This window comes from Labrus bergylta, chromosome 21 (genome assembly GCF_963930695.1).
Source record: "Labrus bergylta chromosome 21, fLabBer1.1, whole genome shotgun sequence".
NCBI classification, from domain to species: domain Eukaryota; kingdom Metazoa; phylum Chordata; class Actinopteri; order Labriformes; family Labridae; genus Labrus; species Labrus bergylta.
In genome coordinates this window covers 8,399,711-8,423,898 of record NC_089215.1, presented here as the reverse complement: position 1 = coordinate 8,423,898, position 24,188 = coordinate 8,399,711, and the positions used below count along the sequence as shown (strand labels likewise).

Here is a 24,188-nt window from a genome sequence, read left to right as displayed (position 1 = left end):
AAGAAGCTCTTCACAGCCTGTTGTTGTACAGTCAGTGTGTGTCCTGCAGTGAAATAGCTGTTTAGGCTATAGTTGGATCAGTTTTGGAAATTGCATCCTTGAACAAATGAATCACAAGGCTTCCCCCTTTTAGCCACCATCTCTCTTTTAGAGCGGTGATTTCTGTTTCAGAGCTGTGAGTTGAAACAAAAAAAATAACACATTTTTTGAGCTCTTCATTGAAAAACAATAAGATATTCTTTTTCTGCGGAGGAAAGCACTGAGCTCATTTCCGCGCCGCGCCGTTATTTTGCTCGGGAACTACAGCGATGTCCTGTGGAGTCACGCTTGTGTGTAACCCTTAAACCTCATTGGTGAAATATGTGTACAGCTGCAGGGAGGAAGTTGAAGAGAGTACAACTAAGCGTTTCCTGTCAAGGTGTGCACCCTCTTTCCTCTGCTCTGGGGTGTGTGTGTGGTTTGTGTTGAATGGTTTGGGGGGGGGGGGGGGGGGGGGGGGGGGGGTGTCTTAGTTTCCTGTGATGAGTGAGAGACCGCTGGCCATTGTGTGATTTCAGGTTTGATTACAAAATGTTAAAGCTTTCAATGGAGTTCTTTAAATTAACTTTTTGTGCAAAGCCGGATTGTCTTTTCCACTTTCATCAGAAGATCTCAAAACTGTACATACACATGGGTTTATTTGGCGTACGTCAGCCTATTTTATTCATCTACTTTTGTCTTATTTTGTGCAGCCACGAGGCTTTCAGACTTAACATTAGCAGACTGAATGGGTTTGCCACCATGGAGACCAGAAATACCCAGGGTCCTTGAATAAGATGAGCAATGTTGCCAAGTGAGCAATCTGCATTTGAATTCTTGTGTTTTTTTTTGTTTTTTTTTCCTGCAACGTTTGCAGCTCTCTTCTCCATGTTGAAATGGGAAAGTCCTGTTGGAAATATCTCTGTGCCCCCGTTACAAAAAAAATAAAAAAATTGACACCAATCTTTCCCCTTGAACCCTTGCATCTCCTGTGAATGAAGAGCGCTCTGCATCCTTCCTCAGTGGCCACCTAACAGATGCATCCTGCAGCTGCACGCTCCTTCCTGTCTGTACTCAGGCGCTTTTGTCTGAAGACGTTGCTACAGCAAAATTGAGACACCGGCTGAATTTAAATGGGGCAGCCCTGAATGGAGCCACAAGGCTGATTTGCTTGCAGAGGTTTGCAGCTTCCACGGTTGTTGATTCTTACCAGTGCAAACAGAAATTTTCAAAACCAGCTTCTTCTTTTTTTTTTTGTATCCACTTTTCATGTCGTTGTCCCCCTTTGTCTGAAACTCTGAATAATAAATCCTAGTTGTTGTGTGGTTGTTGCTTTATTGGCCTCTCGAGCAGTGTGACGCTTCTCTCGTTGACATGCGGGATAAACAGCCTCTCTGATGAGTTGCCTTGATTGGATCTCCAGGAGGATGTTTATGACTGAGGGCTATTTCTACTCAGGCCTCCGCCCCGGCTGCCTGCCTGCGCAACACCAGGCCTGCCCGTGAAATCAGTGTGTCTGACAAGCTAGAAACGACTCTGTATCGAGGTGTGTGTGTGTGCAACATGGTTTTGCAGCAGAGGTGACAGAACTACAGAAAAAGATAGAGGGTTTGCTATAGAGCAGCTAAACTAACAATAAAAAACACTGCATTGGTTTAAAAGGTGCATTGGGTTAGGGTTATTGTTGGTAAGTTACTTTCAAATTGAAAGGCTTTATTTCATTTGAAGGCCTATAAAACAGCAGCCTCTTTCAGGAAGTGTGTCTGTAAGCTTTTTAGACGTCTACAAATAACAACAGCACATGGGATATGAAGTTCTTGCGTGGTTGAGGACATTCGGAGAGTCTGTTGTTGTCAGTGTTTTATAGCCTTCGACACAGCCACATAGGAACATGCACATTATCATGCATGACTGTGGTGGAGGGTAAAGGAAACCTACTGATTAAATGTCCTTAAAGTGACAGTGATTGAAAAAAGAAGGGTTTGCTGTGTCGATGCCCTTCACTGAGAGGAATGCACACACTGTTAACTCTGTTTTTAGTCCAAATAAAAGTGAAGGATATCCTGAACACATCTCGTATCTTTGGTTCATATGAAACCTTAACTTTTTATATGACTAGTACAGAACACTTAACACTAGGGTATTTTTTTTCCCCCTTTTTTCGATGCCAGGTCAAGTCGGATACACTCTTAAAGCACACAAGTTTTAATCCTTGGGTTGCACTGTACAACCCAGCTAGACTTTTGCATTGGACAAGAAAAAAAGTCCTGGGGCTACGATTAAAATGTTTTACTTTTTCATTAAAAAAAAAAACAAGGGATCAGAAATGCTGAGATGCTGGTTAAGCTCAGTTAGTAGAGCGGGCGTACTGACGCTACAGTCCCAATCACATGTTCGACTCCCCATGCCTGTCGCTGTTCGAGGAGGCGCTGCTTGTCAACGGGCAAGGCAGGCAACTTTTTGAAATCCTTTCTTGGCCCTCTTCTTCTGCATGTGATTAATTGTTTAATGTAAACCTGACCTCAGAACAACCGTCGCTTGCTCCTTCTATTGGCATGGCAGTAGTGAATGGAAACTCTGCTCTTATTTCAATGACGTTCTGTTAAATTTAAAAAACAATGTGTGCTAATTTTTGATTGACACTTGGAGAAAGCTAACAAGAGTAAAATGACAGTATTGAGATACAGAATGAGTCTTTTGTTAAGTCTTTCAAATGGCAGAAATACTGTTAAATGGTCATTACAAAGTACCGGAGACAGTCATCCCCCTGGAAACATATATATTACACTTCAGTTTAAAAACAACAAGTGATACATCCTCACATTAGTAAAGTTGTAACCAGTGAATGTTTGGCTTTTTTTGGGATAAACGAGTAAGATTCATTCTTGGTCAAAAGAGTAATATTAGTGTGTTCCTTTGCACTGCCTACTGTACAGTAGAAGTCAACTGTGTCGTCTTTGTGCACAGCCTGTCCCTGTGAAAGCGAGCTGAACTCTAGCCATCTGGCTGCCAGATGTACCACTACTTCCCCCGGTCCCCTCCATAGAGACTTGAGTCTCTCGCATGAACCTACTCCCCGACATCAGACGGGAGATAGGATGAGGAACGAGGAAGACGCTTTCTGATAGTTCGAACACTGCTCAAGTTTTTTTGGTTGCTAAGTGAGTGCCCAGGCAGCCGGGCACTGTGAGCTCCCTCGAGGGGTGTTTCCCACCGGCCGGGGGTGGGTAAGAGGATTCTAAAAGAGGGAAGATTTCTTCTTTCTCTTTTTTTTTTTTTGGATGTGATGCCAAGTTCTCACACTCCTTTTGGAACCATGGCGGATAACAAGCAGCAGAGAAAAGGATCTCGGGGCTCAGATCGCTCGTCATCTCAAACGTAAGAAGAGACGTTTTGTGGATTCTCTTAAAAGTGGAGGCGTTTGGGTTGTTTTTCTTGTGTGACTTGCAGGATTTTGGCAAGAATAAGATTCTTTTAGTGTGTGGTGAGGACTCAAATAGATTCAGGCAGCCGGGGCATAGTACTCTTGAAAACTAAAGTTCCTTTTATGGAGCTTTTATTGAGATTCTGCTTCTGTTTTCTCTTTCCACCTCTGTAGTTATTTCAAAGTAGCGTCTACTTAACTCAATGCAAGCTGTAAAAACATTCAAGTCATTGCTTCTGTATTATTATTTTTTTTTAACCATGCCAGGAGACAAAGTAACAAGCACATCAATATGTTTTTGGTGCAGCCATTGTGCTTGTTAAAAGAGAATCTCCTCCACCAAATCAAAGGGTCTGGGAGTAAAAAGGTTGACCTGCCCACTCAGATCCAGACGCAACAAAGAGAGGAGAGTAGTGGTGACTCAGCCGGCACTCCTCTCGCTCTCTCTCTCTCCGCAGAGCCTCTCTCTGCACAATGAGCGTCCACTCTCTTCAGAGCTGAAGATCACACAGAGGTGGTTTGAGCCCAGTCGACCCTGACGTACCCCCTCAGCTCCGTCATATCCACACGATTTAGATGTTGCAGCTGCAGTGTTATAGAATCGTTAACTGTTTTTGTTCCTTGGTGCTGCTTTTTAGCCTCAGTTTTCCTTGATAATCTTTGGTTGTAGCTTTCTGAAACAAAATCACTACATGGGATAAGTGAGAGAGAGTGGGTCAAGATCAAATTTCAAACCCTTGGCCTCTGCGGTGAGCGCTATAGCCTCTGTACATAGGGCACGCAACATATCCACTAGGCTAGGGCTGGGCGATACCTCAAGATATATCGAGCAAAAAAACGAATGAAATGAATAACAAAACACCCAGCTGTCTGTATTTAGTTATTTTTCAGGAACATTTTTATTTTTTAATTTCTCAAACAGGTAATGTTTTTTCATTTCGTTTTTAATTTACAGTACATGTGGACAATGTGCAACTGACCGTTAATAAAAGACATCGATATATATCGAGTTTCACCATTCAGCTCAATGATATCAAGATGTAAGTTTTGGTCCATATCTGGATTCAGACACCTTTTTTAAACATGTTCCATTTATTCTGCTTTTGTTCTCACGCGATGAATCTAAAAGAAGACCTTCAATTACAGTATCCTACCTGTGAAGAATACTAACTAGATTTAGCTGCTTGATAAATCATTACAAGTTAACCACAGCATGAATGTTCAACATTAACACAAACGTTTGTGAAACACCATTTGACACCCATGTTTAAAATATTTAATGTTTACGACGTGGCTGTTATTCAGACCAATGATATCACCAAAGTTTTTGATATCAGCAATGTTTTTATCCTCTGTATAAAGCTACTGCGCGCTAATGTCACTTTTCTATATGTGGTATTGGCTTGACCGCTCTATTGCAGTATGGGAGTGGCAGTAGTCAATCAATCTAATACTAAAGTTTTCATTTGTATACTATAGGGCCAGTTCAAAACAAGGCTTGATCGTACTCTTTGGTATATCATTTGTAGAGACCAAACATGAATGTTGAAGTTCTTGACTTTGTCTATGCCGAAACCCCCATAGACGGGGTTTTTGGCTGAGCGTCATGGACGGGTTGTGTGAAAGTACTGTGTGCCGTACCGCCTATGTTTGTGTCTTTAACCACATAATCACAGGCAGAAACTTGCTCATGAAAATTATTTGGTAATTTGCATAATGAGGTGTAAATGTCAACGTTTCTGTAAGAACTCCTCTCTTGGAGATGTCCAGGGTGACAGATGGCTCTTACACACTGCCAATTGAACGTGGGATATTTGCACCCCTGTTATGTTTTGCCTTCAATTTGTAACCTATGAAGGAGATATGTTTGGGCAAAGTTGTTCTGACCCTGATCCTCCAATTGGAGTTAGTAACAGAGACGTAATGGGGGGGGTGGGGGGAGAGACGGTGGCAATGTGTAACTTCAGGCACTGATGACGCCTGAGTGTGTATTTATGTGAAGCTCCCGCTGTGTTTTCACACACTGTGCCCCTCAAGCGACCGCAGCGCCATAATACAATGTGAATTCAAACACTGGGACACCAATTTTATGCCGTTACTGATGCAGTGTGTAAATTGAAGGCGTAATGACGGCATAACTTTAATTCACATCACAGTCAGTCAAGGACTAGAGTAAATACATCTCCTGTTTCAACGTTACCTATTAGTATTGGCTCGGCCCCTTTTAATATTAAGATTCTGCTGAGATTCCTGGCTAGCTCCGCTATCTCAGTGACTCTAGTAAAGGTGACCCAGTGTGTGATTTTACACAGCGAGAGAGGCATGATGTTTTAACCACCGTTACGCCTTTTGTGACATTTGCATTGATGGCAAGGCTTAACAAAAGTACAAAGTCCTGTTCTAAACTGGCAATGTAAAAGGGGCTAGCTTTAAGCTTTGATAGATCATCTTTGAGTGTATGAAAATAGATATTCGAAATCAATAGTCTTGGATGGTTACCAAATGGTTCCCAGCCAAGCTGTAGCCTGCAGGGGAAACAATCCCGAAACAATATCTGTGCATCTCATTTTTTTGTAATTGTGTGTCAATTAAATAATATCCCCTAATACAAGATTGTATTAAATTCATTCAGTATTGAAGCCTTTAGCCATCACCACAAATATCATTTCACACATTAGATATGTCTTGTCATCATAATGTTGTGTATCCCCCACATGTACTGTATGCATTGCCACTGTGTTTGTGTGCTTCCTGTTTCTGAGTCCTCTGCGATGTCATTCACAGCTGCTTGTGGAGCATGGGTACAACTGCCAGTGCCGCACCACAGCCTGTTTCCGTAGCGTCGCCGCTTGAGAGTGTCCATGGCAACGGGATGGCCGACAGCAGGCAGTCTCTGAGCATGAGCCCCTTTCAAACCGTCAACATTCACAACAACAAGGCCAAGTCCATTATCACCAACAAAGTCGCACCTGTCGTCATCACGTAAGTCCCTCCCCGAATCCACGTTCTCACAATTGTGCGTTAATCCTCTTTGATCACTGCTAAGACAACCCCCACTTCCCAATAACCCCCCCCCCAAGTGTAAGTGTTTGCCCCTGTTATCATCTCATTTGTCAATCCTGGCCTGGCAAACAGCAGCTGATAATTGAATTGACCCCCAGACCTGCTGTTGTTCTTTGTTTTTAAGGTATAACTGCAGACAGGAATTCCAGATTCACGATGACATCCTCAAGACCAACTACAAAGTGGGTCGGATATCAGACAGCATGCCCGAGCACTACCTGGTGCAGGTGAGTCCTCCTGCCGCACTGTCGCCGGAAGACGTGGATTCATCTCACTTGTCTCTAAGCTCGTCTCACATTCACAGTCATTTGTCCACATTGCAGAGCGACACAGGGACATTGTCATGCGCTGTTTTATGATGTGGGGTGGCCATTCAAACAGGAATGTTGTCACCCTCCTATCAGGGCTTTGATGTGCTCCATCACTTCTGCTCTGTCTGTTGAGGCAGGCAGGGTTAACACACGGCTTCTGTTTACATCAGAATCTGAATCACGTCAGGTTTATTGTCGAGAGGGTTTACACATACAAGACATTTGTCTTGGGGTTTATGTGAGTGGCAATAAACATAGAAGGGACAATAAAAGTTAAAGGCATGTGCACAGCAAAGCCACGACAGTCAAGAAACATAAATAATAATAATAAAAAAAACAATGCTTTCTTTTTATATGTATTATATATATATATATATTATAAGAGCTGAGAGTTTGTGCAGGAATGTGTTAAAGTTCACAGTACAGGCAAAATATATTATGTTATGTACAGAGATAATAATCCCATGTGTCAGCAGTTTTACATGCAGTGAGATCATGTCTTCATTAAAACTAAAACTTGTATATGCTTGTCTTTTTCTCCTCTTTCATCAGAACATCAGCTTTCTTTTTTTCCTCAAATAAAATTTTCTGAATTCAGATTTTTTGAAAACACTTTCCAGAATGGAGGGCTTAATAAAATACAACGTAAGGCCAAAGATCAGAAAGAAAATAAGTTAGGAGAACTTTGCAATATGTGTGTTCACTATTGTTGTGTATCCAAATGAGCAAATGAATTTAAAACATTTCAAATAAATTCCTCTCCCGACTATTTTTCTTGTACTGTTTGGAAAAGCGTCTCAGAGGGGGGCTGTGGTCATTCATACATTTCCATATCCATGGTTTGACTTTTCTTTCATGATGGATGATTGATGTGTATTCAAGCAAAAGCTCTATTCCAACTTTATTGTTGGTATATTTCCTCAAAAAACTCCCTCTAAAAAGATCCAAAAGATTGATAATGAAACATCCAAGGAAGGATTTGTTGGTGGTGGAGCTCCCAAGTTAGTCGTGATCTGTTTATGTTGTCAAGGCTGAAAGAAACACACAGTAATAAATGATGGAGACATGGGGGTGACGACTGTGTCATGTTTGGTATTGGCAAACTAAAGAAGCATGAGGTAATATATATTTAACCATGTTCTGATTTTTTTTTAGATGCTGAAATGTGGTAGTAGAACAGAAAATGCAGGACATTTTCAAACTAGTCTTAAGTGTTGGTTGGCATTTTCAATCATCAGAATTTAAAAATGCTGATACATTCTCCAGCGGAAGCTTGGAGTTACTTTATGCCATGCTTCTAGATACATCTGTTACAAGTTTTTTTTTTTTTCCACTTTCCAGGGGGAGTACTTCATGGTGCAGGATGTGTACAGCAAGGCAGATGTCCTAAATACCACGGGGAGCTATGGGGCGCCCAACTTCCGGCAAGTCAAGGGATCGTACCCGCTGTATGGGATGGGTCAGCCGAGCCTGAACGGCTTCAAACAGGTCCTCCAGAGGCTCCAAGCGCAGGGACACGAGGTTATATATTTCATTCATACAGACACAATTCAGACAAATACACAAACATGAGTTCCCTCAGATTCTTCCTATGCTAACTTGTTGTTTTCATGCCCTTAATTCCTCTCCGTCTGATGCCTGTGCATCTCTGCTGCCTGCCCTTCCTTCTATCTGTGTTGTCTGTAAATATTTGAGGAGTCAAGTGCTGAGAGGAGGCTGTGGCTGAATTGTGGAACTGAACAAACAGAAAGTTGTGGTCGTGTGTACCAGTGGAAAAAGAGTCTCTGCTTACTGCAGCAAGAAAATGTACCCTAATTAAAATGAAATTTGCAAAATTATACTTCAAACCTCTCTTATACACTTACTTATGGGCTGCATGTTATAAGACGACTGATTGTTTCCAGTTGCTCTTGGAAGATAGTAAAAGGAAACAATTATTGTCCTAAAAAGCTATTATTTAAATTCTCTTTTTTTTTTGTGTGCTTTTGCAACTAGGAGGTCATATTTTTCTGTGTGAGAGAGGAGCCGGTGGTTTTCCTGCACAAGGACGACGACTTTGTGCCGTACACCCCCAGGAGGAAGGAAAACCTGCATGAGAACCTTCACGGCCTGGGAAAAGAGGAGCTGGTGGAGAGCCTGGAGCTCACTGTCAGGAAGGAGGTGATGAATTACTCAGCATCTGCATAGAACACAGATTTCAGACACAATGCAGTTAACACAAAGCAAAATCCTGCGACCCTTTTTCCGCTACAGCTCCATGACTTCGCAAAGCTCAACGACAACTTCTTCTACGTCTACAACGACATAGAGTTCTTCAAAGATGAGCCCCAGAAGATCACCATCACATGTGAGGAGGACATCCACGTGACAGAGGAGGTCTACAAGAGGCCCATGTTCACCATGCCGGCCTACAGGTTGTTTACATTGTTCCTTTATTAGCCCTTCAGCTCACACATGCAGTTTACATGCGTCTGCCTGCTGCAGAATAAGCAGGGCAGGTTATAAATAGTGGTGGCTGTTCGTGCGAAACCTTGTTGCCATGCTGTTTTTTTTTTTTGTTTGTTTTTTAAGAAAGGGGGGTGAGGTGGGTTTTTATTTTTTTTATTTAAGATTGCAGCATCCTGTTTGCAATCTGATCGGCAGCGTCAGCTTTTATTGAGATGTCATAAGCTGATCATAACACTTGTTCGGCATCGTTTCTGTGTTTGTAACCAAAGAAGAAGCAGAAGGTTTTTTTTACAGTCTGGAAATGCAGCTGGTGCCTTTAAAAAAAAAAGAAAAGAAAGAAAATCCCATTATTGTAACTTTTTTATCATCATTTAACTTTCATGACATTCATAAACCACAACATGAGGGAGCTCAGCTGTCTATTCTAGGTCAGATGTGTGTGTGCATCATGCTATGACCTATATAAAGGCAGTATTTACACAACACAGGCGACAGATCAACTTGCGGTGACGATCCTCTTTCCACTGCAGGTACTACAGATTACCACTGCCAACGGAAGGAGCACCGCTGGAAGAAGATTTTGACTCATTTGTTAACATACTCAGGGTAAGGTTCATGTAAAAGCACAAATCGTGGCAACTCTCCACCTGTTAAATAAACTGTGTTTGGCTGTGGGATCTTGTTTTGAAGTGCAATGAAGTTATAAATGGCTAGACTATTTAGAGACCTTCTGGATAGTCTCACTCAGGACAGAGCAGCTTTTTTTTTTTTTTTTAGAATCCGAATGTAGCCTTTGATTCAGTCCTGATCGTGTAATCAGTCATGAATAAGGATGATAGTAATAGAATAAATGGTGGAAACCTGCAGTCTGTACTCACTTAATATCTGCTCTTTGATCATCCGCTATGTCTGGTTTCCATTCTACCCTTCACTCACACAGGATGTACTTCTCCTCTTGTTTGGTCCTTTTTTTTTTTTTGGACTGACTACAACCTGTTTAGGTCACGGACTTTGGAAAATGTCTCTTTCATCGCTTTGAACAGTGTTTGAATCAGTGCATTTGGCACCTCAACATTCAATCTTTCCTTTAATTGTTAAACTCCATTAGGGGGTTGGGGGTCTCTTTTGTAAAGATTCCAGGGAGGGCAGCCCCTCATATTTTCCAGCACTATTTAACTTCCTGGATGTTCCCTCACTTCCTGTTTCTGTGGATTAAAAAAAGGTTACAAAAGAGCAGTTTCCTCATTTCAACTTGTATATTTCCCCAAAAAAAACATAAGGGAACAAGAAGACTTGGTTTTTAGATTTGCAGCTAGAGATATTTATGCTAAATTTGACAACATAATCATCCTTAGTGCAGCACTTTAATGCCATGTCACTCTTTATCTTTGTTAGGTGATTTAAAACCAGGCCATCTGTTGGTGTTTCTCTTCTTATTTGTTTTGTCTGTTTTCTAGGAGAGCACCAGCTTGTCTCGGGGACACGATGCATCCCGGCGGCTGCCCGCTCTGCTCTTCAGCTGCCAGGTTGGAGTCGGACGCACAAACCTCGCCATGATCTTGGGCACACTGGTCATGAACCGTCTGCGGGGGGATTCACAACCAGAGCTTCAGTAAGAACTCGAATAGATCACAGGATATACAATTTATTTCATTCAGGAATGTTTTTCTAAGCTAGATGAGTCAGAAGTTGACTGTGTTTGCTTTTTGTTTTGTAGAGCTGAGGAGGCAGCAGCTTCAGAGCCTAAACCACTGTTCCAGGTCATCCAGACTCTGATCAACAAGCTGCCGAATGGGCCGCAGGTCATGGAGGAGGTAAGCAGATGAACCTCTCCTTTCGTAGTTTGTGGATTAAGAAAAAGTCACAGAGATAGCATCTGTAGGTTTTAACAGCAATTTCTTTGAGTGTCTCTTGACTTAAAATGTGTTTTGTATATTTAATACATCACTTGGTACTTGGCCATCACTGTGCAGATTCATGTTTTATATCTGACTCCCTCTAGTAAGTTGTTGAACAATGTAAATCACTGGAAGTAGGGCTTCAGTGTTTTTCTAATTGATTTTTATAAAGTATTCAGTTCATCTTAAAACATTTCAGTTTAACTATATGTCCTCATTAAATTATTATTTATTAAGATGTTCAATCTTTAATAAGGTCAGTTTAGTTTGAATGTCATTCTTATGGACCAAAAAATACAAATTTGTCTGAATTAAAAAATGTTGATAATATGTTGTTTGTTTTTGACAGGTTGATCAGGCAATCGGACTGTGTTCAGAAATGCACAACATAAAAGAAGCAATATATGAGAACAAGAGTAAACTGGAAGGGATTGGAGAAGATTATAAAATTCAGGTAAGAAATGGTCCCTTTTTTTTTATGTGGTCTAAAAAAACTGTATTTTTGTCTTAAGAGTCAGTAGTGCCGGTAAGTGACGTAGATTGCATTTGAGCTCTACCTGATGCATTTATGTGCTGCTAAAAATCCTAATTATGAGCCAGAAATCACGGTGATGATGCTTAAGAAGTCCTCAGAATGTGGGCCCTCTCGCTTATCTGGAAATTAAAAGGATCTTACACGCAGGTTAAGAAGAGGTGTTTCAATAGAGAAGCAATGAAACACTTTTTCAGAGAGTAATGCTAATAAAGCATTCCTCTTTCTTAGGGGAGCAGTACCAAAGACTACTTTCTCAACAGAACCATGCAGAGTTTGGAGCGCTATTTCTACTTGATTATATTTAATGCATATCTACACGAACAGGTACTGTAAACACATTTTCGGGAATACATCTAAATACGAACTGCCACAACCCAAAAAAGTATATTTAGAGTTTTAACTGTTTTATTTTTTTTGCAGTATCCTCTTTCCTTTATGTCCAACTTCAGCCAGTGGATGTGCTGCAATGCATGGCTGTACAGGTTACTGGCCTGCATGAATGTATCAGAGCTGTCAGCCCCAGCAGAGCTGGTCACCAGAGGAGCTCGGGTCCTGGTAAGAAAATCAGGCGTTGATATTGAGTAGTTCTTGATTAAATCTGTAATGCAAAATCAAACCCTCAATGACTGAGGACACACTTAACTTGGATTTTTATCAAGCTGTCCTCATCATCTTTTCTCATAATATCTTCTCACTAAATCATGTAATCATGTATATCTTCAAACACACTGTACAATATATGTATGAATAATTTATGAGGACATGTTTCTGCACAGGTTGCTGATGAGCGTTTGGCTTCCGACTTGCTCAGCACAGTGAAGGAGATGAAGGCGGTCAATTTCAGACGAGTGCCTAAAATGCCTGTGTATGGAGTGGCTCAGCCAACATCAGAGGTGCAGCAAATTCACTTATACTGTCATGTTATTCATTCAAAAACAAGCAATACTTCAAATGAAATTAATATTCAACATTGCCTTTAAGGATTGAAAAGGGTATTATTTCTTCTAAGGACTACCACATCTAGTGAGGATGATTTGTTATATAAAGAGCCATTTTTAGGGCAGAAGAAACTATTACTTTGTAGTGACTTTACACATCTCCCTTTTCAATAAAGAATTACATTTGAATTTGTCTCTAAAATGCATCCCTGTCGTTATGAATATTCATGCGAGTACAAATAGACTCGAGAGGAATGAGTCATGATGATTTCAGACACACTTGCGCGCCCACCTTAGGATGCTTGAGCCGGACATACGGCTCCTTTACCATCTAATCGTAAACTTGTGCCGCTCTATGTGCAGGCTACCGGAGCAGTTTTGGCTCATCTGACGGACGAGAAAAGGAAGCACAGCCATGTGTTGTGGGTCAACCTGCAGGAGGAGCTGGTGCTGGAAGCAAACGGGCAGATTTTCACACCGAGGGAGCCTTCATGTCTTGACCAGCCCATTGATGTCCAATCATCTGCTGCACAAATAATTGAGGTAGAGTAAAAAACTGTGCTTTCAAGCCACTAGTCAAAGTGACAGTCCCACAGCAATAGTCATAGTTCAGGTGAAAGCGCTCTTGTGTCTCCTCCTGGGCTGTAGAAACTGGAGACGTCTTTGAAGGAGGAGGTCCTGCGGGCTCAGAAGTGGCTTGAGGTGACGTTGGAGCAGGAGAAACAGATGAAGATGTTCAAAAGCTGCCTGACTGTCAAGGAGATCTTTAACCAGCACAAAAGCTCACACCAAGGCCTCGACTACAAAAGAATCCCTCTGCTGGACTGCAGCGCACCTAGGGAGGAGGTAATGACGAACAAGGATGCATTAACACACACATACTTGTCCTTCTGTGCTTGCGAGGACCCTCGTTTTTTTTATTCTTGGCCCCTATGCCCAACCCTAACCATGATGATGCTCATCCGTCATCTTAACCTTTTCCTAACCTGGACATTCAAACAAAATCTCTTTCAAAGATTGTTGAAAAGTGAGAGCTTGTCCCCACTGTCCATAATGTCCTCGAGGTTCGAGGTTGGTTAAATACTCATTGGTCCTCACAATGATAGATTTGTAAGTACACACATGCAGGCTTAAGATGCAGAATTTCCTATAGGATAGCTTGGTAGAGGTTTGTTACAAAGAAAGGTAGCAATGAATGGGCCTCGGGGTCCCTCTAGTGGTGAGGAATGTGATTACTGCACTGATTTCTTCACGACACAATAACAAGTCAAATGTAATTAGGTTGTACTTTTTTCACAAACTAATCTGTTGTCTTTTATCACTTTCTTCAGGTTTTGTAGACTGTGCCATTAATGTGAAGTTTAATTCATGGAATTGTGTATTTAATTAGTTAAAAGGTAGATTTATTTAGTAAATACTTTACGGTTATTTATAATATATGCAAGACATCAACTTATTTTTACTATTCTACTATAGGTAGATATTGTCATACATGTCATTGCTTTCCTTGTGATACATGTTATATGAAGAAATACTGTATATGGATTCTAGATGTGTGCTTTTGTACATGAACTCTGTGTGTCTGTTTTTTCTTCAAAGGATTTTGATAAGCTGTTGGAGGCCATGAAGAGCTCCTTGGCTGAGGACTCTCACTCTGCCTTCGTTTTTAACTGCTCTAACGGCAAAGGCAGGACCACAACCGGCATGGTTATTGCTGTTCTGACTCTCTGGCACTTCAATGTAAGATGTCTCCATGAGCCTTCTGCATCCTGATCATTAAGCATTTCGATAATATCAACATGAAACTACTGACGTGTTTCTACAACGTTTTCATCATCCCAAATATATACAATTTGTCCTTTCCACCTGCAGGGATTCCCGGAGTTTGCTGATGACGAGATTGTGAGTGTTCCCGATGCCAAGTACACAAAAGGGGAATTTGAGGTATGTACACTTGGTCTATATTTCCCAGCTTGATAACATATTATAACTGTTTATTCTCTCCTTTTTTATCAATAATTCTAAACAGAAGGAACACAATTTAAATAATGTTAACTAAAACAAATGAATTAATGACTAACATGTGAGGAGTCTTTGCTTTTCTTTGCTATATGTGACGGTTAACTGAATAGCTTTGTGATTGGACTGGATGTTCTGACAGATGCAATCATCAACTTGACTGTAGTTCATAATCATTAATCAATCAATCGTACACATTTTTGAAGATAATGTCATAGACAACTTGATTGTTGTTTTTAATTTCAGGTATCTGTGGGTTTCAACCCTAGAAATGTTGCAGATGCAATTCAATTTTCAGTTTGATGTGTCCTTTCAGTGTCATCATTGGTTTTAATTGCAGAATTTAACAACCAGTTCTTACACAGAGACCTGATATTGAAAATGGTTTAATTGCCAATTGAAATGGGCTGACTTCTTATTTTATCTTCTGAAGATAACCTATAATTTTCATTTTAAAAATTTCAAAAATATCAATATATCTCACTATAATCAAACTACAGAAACAATGGGAACATTTAATGCTAAGAAGTGGTTGCTAATGAGCTCACCCCAGCTTCGTTTCCATTCAGTTTAAAACTAAACCAGAATAAATGCCATTTTAAAAAAAAAAAAAAAAAAATCTGAAAAAGCAAACCCAAACAGATTCTATTGAAGGGGTGGGTTGTTAAATCCTCTGTATAAACAGATAAAAGAAAAAGCATGTGAACATTTGACCTGATTACTCTTTCTGTACAAGTGCTTTGATTGGACGCATTCCTGCTGACACACAATGTTTGAAACTATTGTTTGATTAAAAGGCAACAATTTGTTAGGGATGAATGGTAGCCCCTCGAGAAAGATTAATGTATTATTTATTCATCACTTTAGAGCATTTAATCTAGCTGTTCATAATAAATACATACAAAATACCAGTCTGTAATAGATCGCCTGCTGTGTAAACAATCATATTCAAGTCTGGATGAAAAAATATGCATGTTACTACAGCTACTGTACCAGGATTTTTTTTTTTTTCTTTAAACAAACTCACTTAATAAATCCTATCAACACATGTAAAAGAGATTCTTGATCTCAATGAGACTTTTACTGGTCAAATAAAGGTAAAAACAAAAAAAAAAAACGTTTTGAATCATTTGCAGAGCAGCCTTTTCTAAAGTTCCTTTTCTAAAATCAATCTCCCTGCCAGACAAAAATACATGGTATACAGCTTTATTAGAAAAGCGGTTCTATGTTGCTGGTTTTTTTTAGCGCTCCAAACTCCAAGTCTGCACCTGTGATTGAAAGAAGCCAGAGGCGTTTTCCTCTGAATCAAGAAAATCTTCCGGCAGCTCTATTTAGAGTTGTGAAAATGAGGTAGTGGTTGGAACCTGCTGGCCCTGTCCTAAATACTGTAAACATGGACACACAGAGAGAGGCCACATTCTGCAGGCACACAATACCACATGCCAATCACAGCAGAGAGTCCACCACAGTTTCTGGGATACACAGAGCGGTCGCCACGGAAACCTTGTCTGCTTCCAATTCAGCCTCTGAAGGATGTTTTATGTTGACATCCCCATTGCTTTGTCTGCTAAAGAGGTGCTACAATGACTGTGAGGTCCAAAACATTGTGGTACTGGTGTTACGTAGAAAACTAGATTATCCTGTTATCCATGCACAGGTGGATTAAGCTTCTTTAGAGAATTTGCCACCTGCTGTTATAATTTTATAAGAGGCTTTTATCAACAATTTCGACCATAACACACTCTTCTTCTTCGGCTCCTATCAGCTTTTTGAATCTAACAGCTTGTTGTTCAGCCTTCAGCCCACATCTTAACATATTTGATACCTTCTGATCTCTCTCATTACATTGCTATCAGCGGAAGCAAGCAGTTGTTTAAGATAAAAAAGCAGGGTAGATATACATTGCTTCATCTCTTTTCTTGTTGAAAGGCATTTTTTAGAATAAAGATTTAAGAGGACGTCTCAAAACTAGCCTTTGATAACATAAAATCAATATGAACACATTTTCTAATGTAACAAATCCAGTGAGTCAAATGTGCTCATCCTCAAAGAGTTCCTTACTAAAGGACTTATTTTTGTCACCAGTGCAACTGCCACTTGCTGGCCATTAGAAAGACTGCAGGTTGAGGACACTTTCACATTAAGTTATTATACAAAGAGGCTATGTCTACTTCTTAAATACAGAGGGGGGGGGGGGCTTTAAAATGTGTAATATTGTTAATCTGTTAGTGCTAAAACATTTGTTTTCCTTGAGTACCTTGTGTCTACTGCCCCCAGGTGGCCAAAAAAAATCCAACAATGACTAAGCTAATAACTTGAGCTAACATTTTCTTTAATCTTTCCAGTGCTTTAAGAAATTATTTGTTTTTTTTCTCCATTGCTGAAGTAGGCACTATAAGTAATGTTTTTATTCATTTTGGTTTATGTTGCAAACGGTCAATACATTACTGGAGCTTCAGTTTAAGACAGGAAACTGCAGTTTGTCAACTTATAAGAAATTCAAAGCATTTTCCGTTTTATCCCACTATTTCTAAATATTATTTGTGTGTGAGTAAACCATTTAAGAAGAGGATTACAGGGATTTCTGGGTTTTTACAAAGTCAGTCTGTGTATTGAAAAATACAATTTATATTGGATAAATAGAACAAAAAAAAAAACCTTAAGAGAGGTTTAATGCAACATTGCACACATTGTGTTTTGTCTTCCCGGAGCACTTTCAGGCTGCTTGCTGATAATGCTGCTGTTATAGGGTTTATTTTCTCACGCCTGTTGTCGTCCTCACAGATCTCTATCCATTTGATTTTCTTCCCTCTGCCTCCTGCTACCTATTAGTATTTTCATTATTACCGGAGTAAACAAGCTGCACACGTTGCACCAACAAAGCTTGCTGCTACACAATGTTGATGGAAACCAATATAAGCTAGGTCAACACGGTGAGCATGCTCAGACACAAAAGCACCAATAATTAAAGTAGGTCATGCCTGACAGACTGTTCTATATGTTTCTTTCACAGAGATTGCCAGTGTGTGTCTGTTAGTATAAATCAGGTAGTAAGAGTATTTCTGATGAGGATATTGTAGAGATCTCCACAAGTCAGTGGAGTTACAAACCAAACTTGAAACACATTTGTTAGCATGCAGGGAAGCTCAGACATTCTTCACAGGTTGCTGCAGACATGATTGTGTGAAGGAAAAACAAATATAACCATAAAATCCAAACTTGAGGAAAAGCGGTGTGTAGTCCTGACATGTAACGCTTGACTGACCACGATATGACGGGGGTTATATCGATGTTTCAACCTTTTAGTTACCATGGCAACCAATATAGACAAATAATATTTAAAGAAACAGTACACAGAGAGGCGATCGCTGCGATTAGGGCTGGGAATCTTTGGGTGTCGATTCTTGGGTTCACGATTTGATTCAGAATTGATTTCCGATTCAGTACGATTCTGGATTCATGGATCCAGGGATTCAAAGACTATTTATGAATTAGTACATATTTCAGGATCTACTCCAGTCATCTGTGAGACTGGCTGAATTTGTTGTTAATCTATTTGGCCTTCTACTGAATTTAAGAGCTAGCCTTAGCACTTAGCAGGGAGTGACTGATTAGTTATGAAAAGATTTTAAATCATAAAAGAGAAAAATCTCGATTTTTACATACATCCATTTTTTCCCCCCCACCTCTAAATACAATATGTTATTCCAATTTGACCAAAGTATATATTTTGTAAAGGCACAATGACACCACACACTCATTTCATACATGAAAGGCAATTCATATTGCTTTAAAGAAGGCATGAAATAACAACTACACGAATAAAATGCATTGAAACAAACAAATTCCAGGCAAGAAAAGTATCTTTTTTTCCAGCATATTTCATGCAACATAAACACAATATCATAATACAAATTACATCAAAGAGTTAACAGGTGTTGAAAAGGTGTTCGTGAAAAAAGTTTAACAGATGGGATTTGAAAGCTGTTTTGTCCTTCAAAATACGAATTGACATCCCAGTCTAAACACGGGAGAGATCAAGTGACTTCAAGGAGCCCGGACAGCTGCTAGATAGACCTTTTAGTTATGATTGTTTTGTCAACAAATGTCAAGAATTAACTTTGAAACTCAACCTCAAAGCTGACATCAGTGAGACACTTCAAAGAGGTTAGAAAAGATGAACTTTTGAGATTTAAAACACCCAAGACATCTGGTGGGATTGCATCTGCTGGGTAATCATTTATAGTACAATAAAAGGCTTCGAAACCGCAGTGAAAAAGCCTGTGTTTGAAGGTTATTTTCAGCCACTTCAAAATTGATTAAAAAGACGAAAACAGGAGGAAGTGGAGTACCCTTTTTCTTCTGCGTTGTAGTTGTATGTAATGTGAATTTGCCCTCAAAAAAACAAAGATGCCAAAGAAACAGAAGAAATAGAGAAAATGTATGTTGTATTTTTTACAAAGCAAAAAAAAAAGAAAGTTCCAGCAAACAATGTCAAAGCTCCAACTTTCTTCTGCAGATGCAGAATACGTGTGTCACTCATTTAAATACAATAAGGCAGACATGCTAGAGTTCTCAGTGTTTGTTTAACAGTCTTGTCACAACTGTTTGGCTGGAGACATGCTGTATAATCAGAGTCCATTTCTGTTGTGTAGGTCGTCATGCAGATAGTGCGGCTGCTCCCCGACGGCCACAGGATGAAGAGAGAGGTGGATATGGCCCTCGACTCCATCAGCGAGACCATGACCCCCATGCACTACCATCTGAGGGAGATCATCATCAGCACGTACAGACAGGTAAGGCATAGCTCCCAGTAGTGCTCATTACCCGGTCCCTTAGACACAGGACGTCAAATAATAGAAACAGGTACAAAGTTCAGACTGTAGAGCAAAAACAAAAGTAGTTCATATATACATAAACCCCCCCCAAGGTAATTCAATTGTATGTATCTTTGTGAAGACCTGTTTGATTTTTGACTGTGTGAGTGTAACGCTTGAGGACATCGTAGGCCTTTTTAAATATTAAAACATGTTTCATTATAATTAAGGTCATAATAAGGGTTAGGGATGAGCTCATGCAAAAAAAAAAGTTTTAAAAACAGAAACAAAGAATTTGTACGCATACCCCCCAGCTGCATGAACTGTCAAGTAAATCCTCAAATCCTCAAATCCTCATTTGTGTTGCTGCTCCAAAGAGGTTAGCAAGGGTTAAGATGCAGTTCCACATGAGCCCCATAGATGGCGTCAAGGACATATTAAGATGTCTTTCCCAGCCGCATCTTGGATCCCAAAGAGAGATGAGTGAGAGAGTTTCAGAGCATGGAACGTGATTGTGGTGCTCTTTAACTTATTTGTAATACTCCTTTGGGTGTAAATGGAAAAAAAAAAAAAGGCGGGAAAATAATTGATTACATTTGGATTTTTATGCATGACCTGTTGATATTTCATCAAGCATGCCTGCTATGTGGAATAATTTCTAGTTATATTGTGGCTGTGGCTCATGGGGGTAATAATAGTATATCATCTTATTAACAGCAGCTTTGTTTTCTACTTGCATGAAACGTCCTTGAATGCCAAGTCCATTCATGAGCTGAATTTATTAAATAACCATTTTTTCTATTTGTTTTTTAACCACAAAGCAGAAATGTAGGAAAGTAAAAATGCATCAGTTCGAGAATTTGATCTTTACATTGTGAAACTAAACATTAAAAGAAGCTTGAACTTCAGCTCAAAGAGGTTTCCGTGCTATTTCAGAAAGGTTTTGTGTTGTAAACAAGGCATAAATAGAACAGTCTTGGCTTAGATTTGGGTTTCAAAGTTCCTATCTAGACAAGGTCTCTCCTGATGCTGTGGCCTCTGCAGGACCACGGCTCTGTTTTAGCCATTTGTAATGCAGACTGTAATCATTGTGCCTCTGTGCACCGTCAGCCGTTCTCAGCGTGCTGGAGGCACCCGGTCCTGTCTCCGCTCTATCAATGGGCCTCATTGTCCTGTGAACCTTGTCTTTCGCCTATATTCTCTCTCTCAACCCCCCCCCCCCCCCCCCCCCCCCCTCTTTCTCTGTCTGTCACTTCTGATGCCAGGCTCCAGGAAAAGGCTCTCCACCAGCTTTCCTTTAAATTAATTAGCTAATTCATGAAATAATAAAAAAGTCTTGTTTATATTTATATATTCTACCCATACTTGCATTAGTGGTATTGTTGTGTTGTAAGGCCTAACTTTAATAGTATTCACATTGGAGTTCTGGGACGTCAGATTTCCTTATTTAGTCAATGTTGTGATGGTGAGTGTGAGGAAGCTGTGGGAATCAAAATACATTGCTATTATGTAATCAACTAATTGATTTATGGATTGGTTGAAAGAGTTGGTTGCTTTAATACACAATGCAGCGTACGAATGCTTCAGGAAAGGTAAAACCAAAGAAAGCTTTTCAAATGTTTTAAGAGGAATGGTGTGCTCTCAATGTGTTTGTATAATTTTTTTGTAATGGAACGTAAAAAGGCAATTTAAACTTTAAGGATTGCTAAATGTGCAAATGTTGCTATGAAGAAGTCCCACAGGGAGAGAAGTGCGATGGTTCAGTCAATCCAACAAGCTTTAAGTAAACTTCTAATGGTGTTTTCTCTCGTGCATGAAACCCCTTTTCTCATCCAGAAGTTATTTTGGATGCACACGGCGGATGTAATAGCCAAGGGCCGAATTTTTCAGTCCAACTTCACCCGGAATTTTACCTGCCAGCCTGTGGTAAAATTTCTGCATGAAGTAAAGGTGAACCAATGTGTAAACGTAGCTAGAATTTTTAAAGGAAACTCCGCCACGAGCGAGTGGATGGGACTTGGATGTAGAAGTCACACGGCAAGAAACCTGCGCGATCTTTGCTCACGTTACGGAGCTGCATAATACGCTCTTCTGCCGGCCAGTAAGTTATTTTCCATTGATTTGTTTGTTTCAGTGTAAATATCGAATTCAATGTAAGATTAGCTCTGTCTCAATTCGGCGGTAGCATCCTTCGAAGGACCACTCAGAACTTACTGAAATGAGACGGTGTGGTCAACAGAGGATTCCCTGTTTGCATCACCAGCTGTCTGAAGAGCTTACGTTGCCTAGCAACAGCTGAACTAGAATGAACTGATGGAAATAAATTTAAAAAATGGCTTTTTGTGCCTTTTAATGGAGCGATAGGACGGTGGACAGAGTTGGAAATCAGGGAGCGAGAGTAGGGAATGACATGCCACAGGTGGGATTCGAATCTAGGCCGCACGCTTTGAGGACTATAACCTCCATACATGGGTTGCGCGCACTAACCACTGTGCCACCAGCGCCCCTGCTCATCAGACTTTTAATCCTTACTGGATTTTTTCTTGATCTCATTTATTTATGAATAATAGAAACGACAGCTAAAACGACACAAAATTGAAACAAATTCTAATAAATAAATAAATGAATTATAATTTAACCCTGCTATGTCAGACCTCCGGTTGGCACCATGTTCCCCTTTCAGCCTCTTTCTTCCTGCCTCAACCAACAGGCCAGGTGATAAACAGTGCCAGATGTTAGAAATCGGCAAGCAGCGGCAGAGGAGAGAGGGGGGAAGAAAAGGGGGGGGGGGAGAAGAGGGGGAAAAAATTCTCCTCTCTCTCTCTCTCGCTCTCTCTCGCTCTCTCTCTCTCTCTCTCTCTCTCTCTCTCTCTCTCTCTCTCTCTCTCTCTCTCTCTCTCTCTCTCTCTCTCTTGGTAGCCCTCCCCCACTTAAAGCACCCTCCTCCCATTTAACAGTGGTTGGAAAATGTGTCTTTGATAGAGAAAAATATATTTACACTGGGACCCGAGCCCTCCACCAGCTCCCAGAGGGGCCTGGGAAAGGGGAGGGTGGTTTGAGGGGCAAGGATGGGTTTTTCTTGAAGGTGCCTGTAAATCTGCACTGCCAACCAGGCGTGAACTAGCGTTGTCCTCTATCATCAGGGCCATCTTAATGGAGAGGTTATTTTCTCCTCTCCTCCTCAGCAATCAGTTTCTGGGGCCTTTCTCTCCACTGGTTACCAATTTGAGGGCGATAATTGCCTCGGGATCTGTGCACACTGTTGTTTCCGTGAATTGAGTTTATTCACAGGTGTGTTGGATTTATTTTACCACAAGAATAGAATACATCGAGTATTTGGAGTAATTTTTGAGGAGAGCATTAAGTTTGATAATAGAAAATATATAATGGTTTAGATCTTTTGAAAAATTCTATACACAGAAAATATTCGGGAGAGCTTCAACTGAAAAGAGAGCAAGTTGCAGAATAAAGACATTTTAATACACCATTCTCAGAAACCAAACTTCTTATCATTTTAAATGTGTGAGCAACATCACCTATGCAGGTAAAATTCATAGAAATAGACTGAATGAGCTGTAAATCGTGTGTGTGTGTGTGTGTGTGTGTGTGTGTGTGTGTGTGTGTGTGTGTGTGTGTGTGTGTGTGTGTGTGTGTGTGTGTGTGTGTGTGTGTGTGTGTGTGTGTGTGTGTGTGTGTGTGTGTGTGTGTGTGTGTGTGTGTGTGTGTGTGTGTGTGTGTGTGTGTGTGTGTGTGTGTGTGTGTGTGTGTGTGTGTGTGTGTGTGTGTGTGTGTGTGTGTGTGTGTGTGTGTGTGTGTGTGTGTGTGTGTGTGTGTGTGTGTGTGTGTCCAAAGAAAGGCCCTCATGGTCTGGACGGGGCAGTGGAAAAATATTTTTGGAAAGAGGAGAATGCAGCGAGCAGGTTTTCTTGAGGAAAGGTCGGCGATGTCTTATGAGAAGACGAAGTTGGGGAAGAACTGGTTTGACGGCGGATGACGGGACCACCACAGCTCTGACAGCCAGATGAATGTTGCAAAAAAAGACAAGTGGGGTATTAACAGAAAACAGTAGATTTGTTAGGTGAAGTAGTATCAAGGTAGTCATGATGTTCAGACCACATGTCTCACTGTACAGCCCAGCTACCTTTTTAATACCTTTTTAATGGCCCGAGGGTTTTTGTGTTAAAACTTTTCTTCTCAATTAGGACGACCACTTGACATAAGTGGCCAACAAGATGGAGTGGGTGACGGCCAAGGGAAATATTGGCAGGAAAATGAGCCCACCTGAACCAGAGACAGGTTCTTCTTCTTCTCCCTGCCTGTAGTGCACGTTGCCTCCAAGCTCCTGAAAAGAGGCTTTTATTTAGAGTCCAGCACAGAGCGGTGGAGGTTGGGGGGGGGGGGGGGAGCGGGACCCAGAGGTTGTTGTTTTTATTCATAATTTCCAGCGTCTCACATGCCAATGCCAATAGCTGTGTTTGCTGCCGACGTTTACGAAATGATTTATTTTGACTGAATCGCAACTGAGCAGGTGCATGCAGCTGAGTGGTTTGGACATGGACAACATCAAATCTCTGTGCCCTGTTACTGCGCAAAGTGTTGAGTTATAATGCAGTTATTCGTCTGTATGTGTTGCAGTACATGTAATGGTACATAAAGCATCTCTGGGGACTTTCCAGAGGGGTTTAGTGAGCTGGGGAGGGGCTGCAGCTGCTTCAAC

General features: G+C 40.7%; 1 protein-coding gene across 4 annotated transcripts in view; it reads left to right on the top strand.

Annotated features, from left to right (window-relative positions):
* The window catches only part of pald1a (phosphatase domain containing paladin 1a), a 55,923-nt gene that overhangs the window by 4,745 nt on the left and 26,990 nt on the right, over window positions 1–24,188 (top strand). For 3 of the 4 annotated variants that reach the window (XM_065949579.1, XM_065949577.1, XM_065949578.1), the window contains 17 exons: window positions 6,227–6,424; window positions 6,630–6,732; window positions 8,158–8,337; window positions 8,812–8,976; window positions 9,070–9,230; window positions 9,795–9,870; window positions 10,722–10,876; window positions 10,982–11,078; window positions 11,512–11,616; window positions 11,926–12,021; window positions 12,118–12,252; window positions 12,474–12,590; window positions 12,999–13,178; window positions 13,284–13,481; window positions 14,235–14,375; window positions 14,508–14,579; window positions 19,310–19,450. In XM_065949579.1, the coding sequence (XP_065805651.1) occupies window positions 6,240–6,424; window positions 6,630–6,732; window positions 8,158–8,337; window positions 8,812–8,976; window positions 9,070–9,230; window positions 9,795–9,870; window positions 10,722–10,876; window positions 10,982–11,078; window positions 11,512–11,616; window positions 11,926–12,021; window positions 12,118–12,252; window positions 12,474–12,590; window positions 12,999–13,178; window positions 13,284–13,481; window positions 14,235–14,375; window positions 14,508–14,579; window positions 19,310–19,450 (2,307 nt within the window). In that variant the 5' untranslated portion in view covers window positions 6,227–6,239. Of the gene's footprint in view, window positions 1–3,098; window positions 3,397–6,226; window positions 6,425–6,629; window positions 6,733–8,157; window positions 8,338–8,811; window positions 8,977–9,069; window positions 9,231–9,794; window positions 9,871–10,721; window positions 10,877–10,981; window positions 11,079–11,511; window positions 11,617–11,925; window positions 12,022–12,117; window positions 12,253–12,473; window positions 12,591–12,998; window positions 13,179–13,283; window positions 13,482–14,234; window positions 14,376–14,507; window positions 14,580–19,309; window positions 19,451–24,188 lie in introns of those variants that run through there. The other variant, XM_020649992.3, reaches the window with a different exon arrangement.